This window comes from Vulpes vulpes, chromosome 15 (assembly GCF_048418805.1).
Source record: "Vulpes vulpes isolate BD-2025 chromosome 15, VulVul3, whole genome shotgun sequence".
In the NCBI taxonomy this organism is placed as follows: Eukaryota; Metazoa; Chordata; class Mammalia; order Carnivora; family Canidae; genus Vulpes; species Vulpes vulpes.
The window spans coordinates 69,138,199-69,152,550 of NC_132794.1; the positions used below are offsets into that span (position 1 = coordinate 69,138,199).

At 46.3% G+C, this 14,352-nt stretch overlaps 1 protein-coding gene and 1 pseudogene across 26 annotated transcripts in view; one reads left to right on the forward strand and one right to left on the reverse strand.

Moving 5' to 3' along the window:
• The window catches only part of ANKDD1A (ankyrin repeat and death domain containing 1A), a 45,490-nt gene that overhangs the window by 16,558 nt on the left and 14,580 nt on the right, over positions 1-14,352 (forward strand). For all 26 annotated transcript variants that reach the window (XR_011997424.1, XR_011997425.1, XM_072738791.1 and 23 more), the window contains exons 6-9: positions 691-789; positions 5,612-5,710; positions 6,097-6,195; positions 8,596-8,694. Coding sequence is in view for 24 of the 26 variants with exons in the window: in XM_072738791.1 (XP_072594892.1) it covers positions 691-789; positions 5,612-5,710; positions 6,097-6,195; positions 8,596-8,694 (396 nt within the window). In the remaining 2 variants the exon portion in view is untranslated. The remainder of the gene's footprint in view (positions 1-690; positions 790-5,611; positions 5,711-6,096; positions 6,196-8,595; positions 8,695-14,352) is intronic.
• LOC112916970 (large ribosomal subunit protein eL42-like) lies at positions 3,018-3,956 on the reverse strand (annotated as a pseudogene).

Here is a 14,352-nt window from a genome sequence, read left to right on the forward strand (position 1 = left end):
TCAAGGCTGTTTGTCCTTCCCGTTGGGTTTGGGGTTCCTAGGGCTACTCCTGCCCATTCCTTGAATGCATCCTTTGAGCTAGTACTGACTGGACCCCACCTTAGGGAACTGCTGGTCTAGAAGGGGTAATAGGGCACAAATGAGCAGGACACAGGAAGGAAATGGTCTGTTCCCCCAGAGAGGTGCTGATAAGGACTAACCAGACAGAGCCACTCCTTTCTGCCTCCTAAAGGAGGTGGTAGTTAGTGAATGAACTGAATTTTGTTGGTAAGATTACAAAGCAGGGAGGTTTTGTAAATAGAAAGGAGAACATTGTTAGAGCTTTAGAGGTGGAAAGGGGCCCTTTGCATGTGAGTTCAGAAGGACTGGAATTTTGGGAGTGAGAGCCAGAGGGTTGGTGGGAGCCCCTCATGGGAATCTCCACCGACTTCAAGTCTCAGAAATCTGTCCTTTATTCAGTAGGCAGCAAGGAGCCACAGAAGGATTTCAGTGGGGTAGGGACCCCACATAGTAGGTCTTGCTGGAAAGTTGGGTCTGGGCTTTCTAGGTAAGGTGTGTAGAATGAGGGGGCCAGGGAGGGTTCTGGGGCAGGAGAGGCCCCTGCAAGCCCTGAGTGGTTGGCTAGGTGGGCAGGGTGGGCATGCCTGCTACAGGGTGCAGAAGGGTCACTTTCTTCCACTCCCCGGGCAGCTGGGAAGGACAGCGTTTCACCGGGCTGCTGAGCATGGGCAGCTGGATGCTCTGGACTTCCTTGTGGGCTCTGGCTGTGACCACAGTGTGAAAGACAAGGTACTGTCACTGGGTCCCAGGGGAGGTCCAAGCTCTGGGCTCCTGACCAGGGTGGGTGCTGGCAGCTTACCTGTGCCTACTTTTGACTCCAGCATGCTGGAGGGCCAGTGGCTCAAGAACCAGAGTGTCCTATGTTCACCCAGCAGCGATTTTTCGAGCACACGCTATGGGCCCAGTCCATGGTGCCCATGAGGAGCACAACAATATCTAAGACACAGTTTTTCACTCAAGGAATCCGAGCTGCAACCCTAGTAGAAGGCTGTGATCAGATATGGGGAGCCAGGATGGCAAATCTATCAGCTGGTGGTGCGGCCTGGGATGGGTTTGAGCAGGAGTGTCATGCCCCTGGGGCTGTCTATTGTTGGGGGTGAGGGGAAGAGTCAGGGGGTGGTGGTAGCAAGCCTGATGGTTATTTACTTTCTTTGTCATTTAGTCATCTACTATGGTTACGGTAAAAATAGGAGGTAAAAATAGGATGAGAGCCCAGAGGAGGGAGCAGTTCATTCAGGGTGGAGAGTTTACAAGCAGGATATCACTAATCTGAGGAAGAGGAGGGCTGGGCCTAAGGGGATTGCCCTGTAAATGATTCATGTCCCTGAGCCTTGTGAATGTGAGCCAAGTATGTTGCAGCAAATTCTAAACAGTGCTTCCAATAAAGGGACAAACTGCATTATTAATCTTCTGATTAATACACTAGGTCAGGATAGAGTTCTACTTATAAGCTAGGGACAGGGTCACAGACAAATGTACCACAGAGTCTTAGAATTGGAAGTGTCCTGCCTTGAGCACCTGTTCAACATTTCTCATTTTATAGTTGCGGAAACTGAGGTCCAAAGAGGGGGATGCTTTAGCCAAGGTCACAACAGCAAGATAAAAGTTGAGCCTGGTTGGAACCAGCAGCCCGATGCCCAGCCCTGGGTTGCTCCCTCTCTTTAAGTTGCCTCCTGGACACTAAGCTCTGGGGGTTTGCACCGAATCCAGTTGTGCACATTCATCCTTTTGGTCCTGCGGATCAGATCAGGTTGATTGCCTTCATTCTGGAAACATGGGCCAAGCAGGTCATGCTCTGAGCTAGGCTGTGAGCCAGGAACTGGGAGTACAGAGAGGAGTAAAGGACAGCCCCTGCCAGGACGCATCTACCCAGAAGTTAAAAACATGATCATGTTCAGGGGGCCAGGATGGTAGGAGCACCAAAACTGGAAAACAAGCAAAGCCCAATTTTGATGAGCTTACCCAGAATCTTGTAGTCAGAAATTCTAGAAAGAAGCTTTTAAAATTGCATGCCCCTCTTGACACCTACATGGCTTGGTCGGTTAAGTGTCTGCCTTTGGCTTAGGTCATAATCGCAAGGTCCTGGGATCAAGCCCTGCATTGGGCTCCCTGCTCAGCAGGGAGTCTGCTTCTGCCTCTTCCCTCCACTCATGATGTCTCTCTCTCTCTCTTTCTTAAATGGATTTTTAAAAATCTTTTTAAAAAATTGCATGCCCCTTTAAGTTTTGTATTTGCAGCTGAAAAGTGTTTTCACTTTGAATTTCATTGGGTGGGAGGCGTAGTAATATGCTTTTCAAGGCTCTGGGCCACTGAAGGTCTGACTCCTGCTAGGACCCCACAGCCTGCTAAGATGGACCTGTGAGAATACATGACAACACAGGGCATGCCACAGGTGTTATGATGTCAGGGAGGCTTTGAGAGCCCAGAGGGAGTGATTAAGTCCATTGGGAACATTGAGGAGCTGCTGACAAGGCATCCCAGAAGTGGAGAGGCTGGACATCCTCACAGGAGGAGAGGAGAGGACACTGTGCCCAATGCTATGGCCTCCTTTTGCCCGGTTCTCCTGCCTCCGAAATCCCTGCCCTGCTCAGATAGAGTGAGAATGCTCTGTTAGGGGGTCTGTGTCATCTGCACCTTCAAAGAGCAAGATGTGGATATTTATTTACTTAAAGATTTTATGTATTTATTTGAGAGAGAGAGAGAGAGAACCAGCATGAAGGGCAGAGGGAGGGCAGCCCTGGTGGCGCAGCGGTTTAGCGCCGCCTGCAGCCCAGGGAGTGATCCTGGAGGCCTGGGATCGAGTCCCATGTCAGGCTCTCTGCATGGTGCCTGCTTCTCCCTCTGCCTGTGTCTCTGCCTCTCTCTCCGTGTCTCTATGAATAAATAAATAAAATCTTTTTAAAAAGGGCGGGGGGAGCAGAGGGAGCTGGACAAGCTGACTCCCCACTGAGCAGGGAGTTCTATGCAGGCAGGGCTCAATCCCAGGACCCTGGGAACATGACCTGAGCCCAAGGCAGATGCTTAACTCACTGAGCCACCTGGGGCCCTTCCCAGAAGAAAAACAAAACCTGCCCGCCTCCCCCATCTCCGCAGCCCTGCTACCTCGGGGTAGGTATTGGGCCCTCATGGTTTACCACTTCCTTTGTTTCCTTGAATGCAGACTTCACACCATGGCTACCTCCCCACAGCCTGGTCCTTGCTTGCAGTTGTTAGGCAGCTGTGCACACATCTGCAGAGAGAGTGGGAAAGGAGCTAGCAAAGCTGTTGAGGGTACATTTTGTTGTTGTCATTGAGGGGATCATTTTATTTTATTTTATTTTTTAAACATAACCTCAAGATTTTATTGTCTTCATAACAAAATATGAAGCTTAGAACTGGATCATTTGGCCCTTTCTCTTCTTATCTCCTCTTAGTTCAAAATGCTTGCATCTCTTAATGGTCAGCATTCTCTTAGATCTGCAGTTGGGCTCAACACATTCAAGCCTCAGCACAATCTTCTTTGTAGTTTTAGGCTTTTTTCAGAAAATTGGCTTTGTCTGCCCACCTTAGCCACTCTGCTTCCTGTCATAATGCTGCTTTCCCTGGACAGAAAGAGAATCTTTGCTTTTCTTGTACTGTGTCACTTTGTGGGGTTGGTGCTTGCCACACTTCTTGCAGAAAGTCCAGCAGGTTTTAGGAATGTTGGTGAGATTGCTATCGGGACAGAAAGAAGGGGTTTGTTTTAAACTTAACTTTTATTTATTAACACAAGATGGTAGTGATCATAGAAGAAATATAAATGTTTCCTCTTTTATCCCATAGGATATAGTTGTTTTATGTATGGATGGATTATCATGAGGTATGTCTATAACTGCTTTAAGTACTGCTTTGGTATCAGAATATGTTCACCCCCTCATGGGGCCCTGAAGACTTCTGGCCTAATGTGAATGTCTTGATTCCTTCCTTAAGAAGGTACTGAGACAGGCCAGGGCAGAGGAAAAGACCTTGAGCTAGAAGCCCCCGCAACTGGTGTAGCTAAATCTGTCCTAGAGCCCTTCTGGGTATGATGATCGCTAAAGCTGGCCTTCTGATGATTTTGCAGGTTCCCTCAGGAGCCCCTGCTCTGGTTCTCCACGTGTGGTTCTTCCTTAGGGACATACTTCTCTGGCTGGCCCCTTCCAGCTCTCTTCCTCTTGTCCTCATCATCCACTTGTCCTTTGCAGAAAGTCCCTCCCTTTTTTTTAAGATTTATTTTTAGAGGGGAGAGGGAAGGAGAGAGGGAGAGGGAAGGAAACAGACTCCCTGCCAAGCTCAGAGCCAGACATGGACCCTGGGATCATGACCTGAGCTGAAATCAAGAGTTGGACGCTTAACCCACTGAGCCACCCAGGCACCCCTGCAGAAATATCCCTTTAAGGACAACCCCACCAGGCTGCCCTCTGGCAAGAGCCTCTTCTGATACAAAGAACAGTGTGCCCTTTTGCCACACCCAATGGAGCCACCTCTCTTGGCTCTGTCACTGTCACTTTTAGACTTCTCAAGTGTGAGATAACTACCAGCGCTATGGCTCTCAAGTTCCAGGAGACACACGTCAGTCTCTCCATCAAGTATTCACTCATTGAACAAATATTTTATTGAATGTCTGCCATGTGCCGCAGGCCCTATTCTAGGCACTTGGGGAAACATCTGAGAACCAAATAGACAGAAATCCCTGCCCTTTGGGTGTTTGTGTTCTAGCAGGAAGAGTCAGACAATAAACAATAAGCCTGGTGTACAAGCAAATTATAGTGTTAGGTTATCAATGCTTCAGGAGAAGAGGGAAAGAAAAATGGAGCAGGATCAGGGGGTCAGGAGAACAAGGGTGGGAGTTGCAGTTTTATTTTATTTTATTTTTTTAAAAAGATTTTATGTATTTATTTGAGAGAGAGTGAGAGCAGTAGTCCAAGTCAGGGGAGGGGCAGAAGGAGAGGGAGAAGCAGACTTCCCGCTGAGCAGGGCTTGATCCCAGGACCCTGAGATCATGACCTAAGGTGAAGGCAGATGCTTAATTGACTGAGCCACCCAGGCACCCTGGAGTTGCAGTTTTTGAATAGTGTGGTCAGCGTGGCCACACTATTCAGTGTGAAGCTACCATCTTGAACGGGGCCACACGGCTGGCTGCCTGCGCATAATCTGAGTGCAGAGAGTCCTTGGAGCTGTGGCCTTGAGCAGGGGGAGGGATGGATCTAGGATGGCTCAAGGAGGGACTGGCTTTAGACAGGGGCATTGAAAGTAGGGATTTTTCCCCCCAAGTATTGTGTCTGTCTTCAAGTATAAGGAGAGACTAGGACTTGGCACTTCGAAGTGCCCCTGGTTGTATAGTTTGGGGCCCACTTCTCAGTTGCAGGGAGACATTGGCCCAGTGTTCAGGGCTGTAGATTTTCAGACCTGCTTCGTGACTCTAGATGTGTCACTTTCCCCTCTCTGGACCTCAGCTTCCATGTCTGTAAAATAAGGGGCATTGCCAGCAGGTCCCCAGGGACCTCAAGGGTCTATGATTCTACTAGTCCCTTGGGAGCCCTTCTACCCACAGGAGGGGAATACAGCCCTTCACCTGGCTGCCAGCCGGGGCCATCTGGCTGTGCTGCAGCGACTCGTGGACATCAGGCTGGACCTGGAGGAGCAGAACACGGTGAGTCACTGCCCAGAGGATGCAGAGATGGGTGATGCTCGCTAGCTCCCTGCTTTTGAGGAACCCACAGACTGAGGTGCAGCCTGATTTCCCCCTGCTGGAAGCTTCGAAGTAAGAAGGGATAGACAGAGAGTAGGGGTGAGGCAGCTTGGAGGGTGAGAACATGGGCAGGAATGCAGAGGTGGGAGCAGATGTCCCACATGCTCCTCAACATGAGAAAATCAGGTACCGGGCTCAGGGAACCACAAATAGTAACCCAGGGTATTGTCCTTAGTTGCATGGCAGTGGGGAGCTCAAGAACCCTGCAGCCATGGACCAAGGGGTCCCTCTCGTCCCAGGGGTTGGCCTCGGCCTCCCTGCCATCCTCATTGCTCTGTGTGTTTCAGGAGGGTCTGACTGCCCTGCACGCAGCAGCTGAAGGTGTCCACGCGGACTGTGTGCAGCTGCTCCTTGAGGCTGGGAGCAGTGTGAACGCCCTCACCCAGGTAATCAGTCCTCCCCGGGACGGATGTCTGCCCTTGGCTTCTGACCCCTAACCCTAACCATGTCAACGGTAGCAGCCACAGTGGTTCCTGCACATGTGTGAATAGGGGCCCTGGGGCAGCAGGCCTGGGATCTGGTCTTAGCTTCTCCACTGCTGAGCTCTGTGATCAAAGGCAAGTCACTCAAATTTTCTGGCCTCATTACCCAACTATAAAATGGGGGTGCTATGGAGTCACTTTTTCTTGTTTTTTTTTTTTTTTTTTTTTTTTTTTAAGATTTTATATATTTATTCACGAGAGAAACACAGAGGAAGAGGCAGGGACACAGGCAGAGGGAGAAGCAGGCTCCGTGCAGGGAGCCTGACGTGGGACTCGATCCCAGGTCCCCAGGATCACGCCCTGGGCCAAAGGCAGGCACTTACCCACTGAGCCACCCAGGCTCAGAGTCACTTTTTGACATTGCTGCGAGGAATAAATACCCCTGTTTTACTGATGAAGAAACGGAAGCTTAGAGAGATTCAGTGACTTTCGCGGATCACAAGCTGGCAAGAAGCAAAGCTGAGTCTGAAAAGCCTATTCCCTGGAGTCCAGAGTTCATGGCCTGGAAGCTTTGCCCTGACTGTGCAAAGGCCACACCAGCCCTCAGAGCTGGGGCCTGGGACAGGCCTCTTTTCTCTCTCACTACTGTACTCCCTAAATCAGCTATCGGAAATTCTCTCTGTGTCCTGCAAAGGGCGTTGTGGCCTTCTTTAGGTAGGGCATTAGTATTTTTGTTTTGTTCTGCTTTTTACTTTTAGATAATGACAAATAATCTTTCCTGGCTGATTTGAATGGCTTCAGGGTCTGGAATTCTCTGTTCTAAATTTCAGTAAGAAAGCAATAATGATAATAAATCAAGTATAATAGCAAAAATAGTTTAAAAGCCCAGGAATTAAAATAGTATGCTAAAAATATTTAACACAAAAATAGGCAGTCAAGGGACGCCTGGGTGCCTCAGTGGTTGAGCGTCTGCCTTTGACTCAGGGCACAATCCCAGGGCCTGGGATGAGTCCCACATCGAGCTCCTGAAGAGAGCCTACTTCTCCCTCTGCCTATGTCTCTGCCTCTCTCTCTGTCTCTCATGAATAAATAAATAAAATCTTAAAAAAGAAGAAGAAGAAGAAGAAGAAGAAGAAGAAGAAGAAGAAGAAGAAGAGGAAGGCAGTCAAGGAGAAAGAGAACAAAAAAGACAGGAGACATGTAGAAAATAAGTAGCAAAATGGCAAATGTCAATTCAATAATAATTTCAATGTTAAACTCTCCTAAATGTGAGTAATACTTTATAAATCACAAAATGCTTAATTTGCAGAACTTCCCTAACTGCCCCAGAGTGTCAGAATGACACCGAGGCCCACCCAGAGGGAGAAAGTACCTGCCCCAGGGCACCCAACTGTGTCCTTCCAACTGCTCTATGTTGCTCTTTGGTCGGCAGCCCTTCCTGTGTGTCCAGCACAGGGTTCAGGACTGGGAGGGATAAAAGAAGTGAAATGTCAAGGCCATCTCCCCAGCAGTAACAGCATAGGGATTTAGAGACTGGGGAGATCATATCCAGCTGGTGGTCATTGGCAGGGCTGGAACTGCCCACTGCACTGGGCCTTGTGCTCTAGCCTTGGCTTGAGGTTTCTGGCAGAGGGCATGTTCTATCTGGACACCCTCACCCCTTGCAGGGTCTCTGAAGGTGGGGCTAACCCAAAGTGATTACATTTCCCATTGGGAGATGGACTAGTTCACACTCACCCTGGGCACTCAGCTCAGATAGGACTTTGGGAAGGTGACCAGCTCATCCCAGTTTGCCCCATACTGTCTTGGTTTTAAAACTGGAAGTCCTGAGGACCAGTCTGGGCAGCCTGGGACAGTTGGTCGCCTGGAGAGATCTGCCTGGTAGAGTGGGATATCTCACGTGAGATCCTTGTTTGGCCAGGGATGGGCTCTGACTGAGAGCACTTAGAAGGCCCATGGGGATGAAGCCCTTGCTCTGGTGCTGCTAAGCTCCTGCCCAGACATGCCGAGACCAGCTCCAGCGGGGCAGTGTATGCCAGGTGGGGTTTGCTCTGTACTGGCAAATCTTATGTGTTCCCCTCTTTGAAAACCTCAGAATATACTCTGCGTGTCTTCACCAGCCTAGGAATTGTGCCGGCTTTCATGTATGTTCTCGAGTTTGTGACAGGAGGTGAGGAAAAGCCGAGACCACAGTGAGCTCATTTTACTAGTCACCCAGGCCTGGGCAAGGCATTGATTTCTCCAGCCTCAGGGCTCAATGGGGGTAATAGTCCTGGGGGTCATGAGACACAAATGGAATAATGCATCCCAAAGCCGCACTGTGAGGAGCATTTAGGACCTTGTACTGTTGCCTGTTTCCTCTAGAAAAAACAGAGCTGCCTCCACTACGCGGCCCTTGGTGGCTCCGAGGACGTGGCCCGAGCCCTCATCCATGCAGGAGGCCAGACCAATGTAGCTGATCATGTAAGTGTGGGATCTTGGGCTGAAGGGGGTCCCCACTGCAAAGTCTTCATGACCTCGCTGGTGAAGCACAGCAGGGAGAGATGAGTGCTTTGGGCCCCTGGGGTTGGGATGGGGGCCAGGACTGGGGGACTTGGTAGCATGAGGGAGAGTTAGATAAGCTTCTAGCTACAACAGTGTTCACAAACAAGCTGCATTTCCTCCCATGTGAATTATTTGCTCGTGTTCTCCATTTTTTTAATCCATTGAGACTTAGTGATGGTCTTTTATATCACAGATCTAGCCTCTTGGTTGTTCATTTTTTGTTATGTTCTATGGTACATTCACAGGCAATAGTATATCCTTATGGTTAAGACATGGACTTTTTCAGACAACCTGGCTTTGAGGCCTGGCACTACCATTCACAAACTGAATGACCTTGGGCAAGTTGCTTTGGCCTCGCTGGGGACATATCTCAACATAATAAAGGCTTCATATGAAAAACTCACAGCCAACATTATACTCAATGGAGAAAAACTGAGAGCTTTTTCCACTATGGTCAGGAATAAGACAAGGATGTCCACTCTCACCACTTTTATTCAACACAGTACTGGAAGTCTAGCCACAGCAGTTAGACAACATAAAGAAATAAAAGGCATTCAAACTGGTAAGGAAGAAGTAAAACTCTCAGTATTTGCAGATGGCATAATATTATATAGAGAAAATCCTAAAGACTCTACCAAAAAACTACAAGAGCTGGTAAATGAATTCAGTAAAGTTGCAGGATATAAAACCAATGTACAGAAATCTGTTGCATTCCTATACACTAATAATGAAACAGCAGAAAGTGAAATTAAGAAAACAATTCCATCTACAATTGCACCAAAACAATAAAATATCTAGGAACAAACTTAACCAAAGAGGTGAAAGACCTGTACTCTGAACACTGTAAAATGCTGATGAAAGAAATTCAAGATGATACAAAGAAATGGAAAGACATTCCATGCTCATGGGTTGGAAGAACAAATATTAAAATGTCCATACTACCCAAATCAATCTACAGATTTCACACAATACCCATCAAAACAGCAACAGGATTTTTCCCGTAGCTAGAACAGACATTCCTAAAATTTGTATGGAACCACAGAAGACCCTGAGCAATCTTGAAAAAGGAAAACAAAACTGGAGGTACCATAATTCCAGACTTCAAGTTATATTACAAAGCTGTAGTAATTTTTTTTTTTTTAATTTATGATAGTCACAGAGAGAGAGAGAGAGAGGCAGAGACACAGGCGGAGGAAGAAGCAGGCTCCATGCACCGGGAGCCCAATGTGGGATTCGATCCCGGGTCTCCAGGATCGCGCCCTGGGCCAAAGGCAGGCGCCAAACCGCTGCGCCACCCAGGGATCCCACAAAGCTGTAGTAATTAAAACAATATGGTATTGACATAAAAAGAGACATATAGATCAATGGAATAGAACAGAAAATGAACCCACAATTACATGGTCAATTAATCTTCGATAAGTGAGGATTGAACATATGATAGGAGAAAGTCTGCTCAAAAAATGGTGTTGAGAAAACTGGACAGTTACATGCAATATAATGAAACTGGACCCCTTTCTTACATCATACACAAAAATAAGCTGAAAATGAATTACAGACCTAAATGAGAGACCTGAAACCATAAAAATCATTGAAGAGAGGACAGAGAGTAATTTCTCTGATATCAGCCATAGCTCGCTCTCTCTGTCTCTCATGAATAAATAAATAAAATCCTAAAAAAAAAAAGACACAGACCTAAAGAGTGAAGATCTTAACAAGTCAATATGATTTTTTTCCTTTTTAAAAAAAATTTTTTTTAAGATTTTATTTATTTATACATGAGAGACACACAGAGAGAGAGGCAGAGACACAGGCCGAGGGAGAAGCAGGCTCCATGCAGGGAGCCTGACATGGGACTCCATCCCGGGTCTCCAGGATCACGCCCTGGGCTGAAGGCGGCGCTAAACTGCCGAGCCACCAGGGCTGCCCCATCCTCTGCTTTTTCTTATATTGTTCCTATGCCTGGAAAGTGAATCTCCTTACCCATAACTTCAAAATAATTTGTTCTCTTTAATTTTTGCATAAATTGTTTTTTAAAGGTTTAATTTTTAAAAGATTTTTTTCCAAATTTAGTGCCAGTAAAAACTTGTTTTTATTGAAAATGACAACAAAAAATGTGATCTGTTTCTATCAAATAATGCAAGTAACATTATGATTTTCCTTTACTTTTGCCATTTTGATCTAAATGTAATACTTTTTTATTGGAGTTCAATTTGCCAACACATAGCTTAACACCCAGTGCTCATCCCGTCAAGTGCCCCCCTCAGTGCCCATCACCCAGTCACCCCACCCCACCCCCGTGCACCAAAAGATTTTATTTATTCATTCATGAGAGAGAGAGAGAGAGAGAGAGAGAGAGAGAGAGGCAGAGACATAGGCAGAGGGAGAAGCAGGCTCCTCGAGGGGAGCCCGATGTGGGACTCAATCCCAGGACCCCGGGATCACAACTTGAGCTGATGGCAGATGCTCAACCACTGAGCCACCCAGGCATCCCTATTTATATGTTTTTAAGTAATCTCTACATGCAACATGGGGCTCGAACTCACAACCCCAAGATCAAGAGTTGTACACTCTTCTGACTGAGCCAGCCAGGTGCCCCTCAATAAGTTGAGTTTTAAAAGTCAAAATTGGATTTTAAATATCTATGGTATCAAATAGGGATCAATGTGTATTTTTCCCTCCAAAATTACTAACTAGGGATGCTTGGGTGGCTCAGTGGTTGAGCATCTGTCCATTGCTGGATCCTCAGAGCCTAGAACAGTGCTTTGCACACAGTGGACACTGAACGCATAAGCACTGAATGAATGAATACAAGCTAAACATTAACCAGCTTCATCAACCAGCTTCAACTACCTCTCTCTGCTGTCCAGGAGATACCAGAGCTCTGCTAGCTGGTTATCTTTGGCTTCCTCCAGCATGGATGTCCCCTCCCACCGATGCGAGTTCCTAGAGCCAATACTCTGAGCCAATTACCTGCCTGCAGCATAGGGTGTATCCTGGTCTCTTTTAGGGATGCCCTGTCCTCCTTTGTCCTATCAGATTGCTGCAAGGTGTGGCTCATACATGTAATTGAAACAGGTTTTTTGTTTTATCTATTTATTTTTTTAAGATTTTATTTATTTATTCATGAGAGACACAGAGAGAGAGGCAGAGACACAGAGGGAGAAGCAGACTCCTCGCAGGCAGCCCGATGTGGGACTCAGTCCCGGGACTCCAGGATCACACCCACCCTGAGCTGAAAGCAGATGCTCAAACCCTGAGCCACCCAGGTGTCCCTCTATCTTTTTAAAAGTAAGCTCTATGCCCAGCATGGGGCTCAAACTCATGACTCCAAGATCAAGAGTTGCATGCTCTACCAACTGAGCCAGCCAGGTGCCCCGATTTATCTTTTTTTTTTTTTTTTCTTAAACAATTGAAGTTCAAAAAAAAAAAAATTTGAAGTTCAAAATAGCTAAGAGCACTCTGAAAGAGAAAAGTGGGGTACGGGAGTTGTCCTATATCCACATACAATAAAAGATTGTTTTTAATTTTTATATAATCAAGTTTATCATTTTGCCTGGCAAAAGAGACTATAAGCCACGTCAAAGGTAAATGACAAACTAGATTCAAAGATAAAGGTCTGAGTCTTTCTAGTATATAAGAGTTTGTGCAAAGTATTACAACATAAAAAAATAACCCAAGAGGGCAGCCCAGGTGGCTCAGCGGTTTAGTGCTGCCTTCAGCCCAGGGCGTGATCCTGGAGACCCAGGATCAAGTCCCATGTCAGGCTCCCTTCATGGAGCCTGCTTCTCTATCTGCCTGAGTCTCTGCCTCTCTCTCTCTCTCTCTCTCTGTGTGTGTGTGTGTCTCTAATGAATAAATAAAAATCTTAAAAAAATAAAACCCAAGAGAAAAATGTCCAAAGGATATGAACAGACATTTGACAGAAAAGAAATACAGATGATTCTTAAGAGAAATACAAATTAATACTACCTAGACATACGATTCTTCACTCATCAGATTGGTACAAATCCCATAAATTTTGCCAAATGTGTTGACAAAGCTGTGGGGAAGAAGGCATTGTCATATATTACTGGAGGCAGTATAAATCGGTACAATCCACAACAGAGCAATTTTCACAATATATATAGCAAAGTGCAAATGCATGGGCCCTCTGACCAAGCAAATCTACTTCTAGGGATTGTATGATCTATGTCTTTCTCTGACTTATTTCACTTAATACTCTCTAGCTCCATTCATGTCATTGCAGAGGCAAGATTTCATTCTTTCTTATGGCTGGATGATATTTCATTATATATATATATCATCATATATATATGAGAGGAGCCCAATGTGGGACTTGATTCTGATCCCGGGATCACACCCTGAGCTGAAGGCATACGCTCAACCGCTGAGCCACCCAGGCGTTCCAAATTGGGGAAGTTTTTGAATAAATATACTTCTATGAATAGATCTTAATACTGTAGTTATATGAAAAAAATAAGATGAGCATTCTCCACCAAGAGGTACCAGGGCTCTTGGAGCAATGACTACTAGGACTGGGGCAAGAAATTTATAGGATGCATCTGGAGTCTCTTGCAGTGACAGAAAGAAGTGCTTCATAAAAACACAGTGATGTTGGGCAGCCTGGGTGGCTCAGCGGTTTAAGTGACTGCCTTCCACCCAGGGCGTGATCCTGGAGTCCCAGGATCAAGCCCCATGTCAGACTCCCTGCATGGAGCCTGCTCCTCCTTCTGCCTGTGTCTCTGCCTCTCTCTCTCTCTCTGTGATGTGTCTATCATGAATAAATAAATAAAAATCTTAAAAAATAAATTATAAGGAAAAAACAAAAAACACAGTGATGTACACACCTACTAGAATGTGTCCAAAAGCTGAAACATTGGCAACACCAGATATTGATGAGGATGTGGAGCAGCAGAAACTGTCATTCTTTGCTGCTGGGAATGCAAAATGGTACAGCCACTTTGGAAAACAGTTTTCACAGTTTCTTACAAACTAAATCTACTCTTCCCATATTATCCAGCAATCACGCTCCTATGTATTTACCCAAAGGAGTTGAAAATGTATGTCCACAGAAAAACCTGCACAAGGATCTTTATAGCAGTTTTGTTTACAATTACCAAAATTTGGAAGCAACCAAGAAGGCCTCCAGTAGGTGATTGGTTAAATAAACCGTGGTATATCCAGACGAGCAATATGCCAGTTAGCAGGAGGGATGAACAGACGAAGAGGATTTTTAGGATGGTAAAAACACACTGTATGATACTGTAATGGTAGATACATGTCATTATGCATTTATTTTTTAAAGATTTTATTTATTTGAGAGAGAGAGAAAGAGCAAGCATGAACAGGGGGAATGGCAGAGGCAGAGGGAAAAACCCACTCTCCGCTGAGCAGGGAACCCGACGTGGGTTCATGACTTGAGTTGAAGGCAGATGCGTAACCAACTGAGCTACTTAGGTGTCCCTCATACATTCACCTAAACCCACACAGAATGCATGGGACTGAGAGTGAACATGCAGTGGATTCATGAACATGCACGTGTGATAAAATGGTGTAGACTGAACACACGTGTACAAA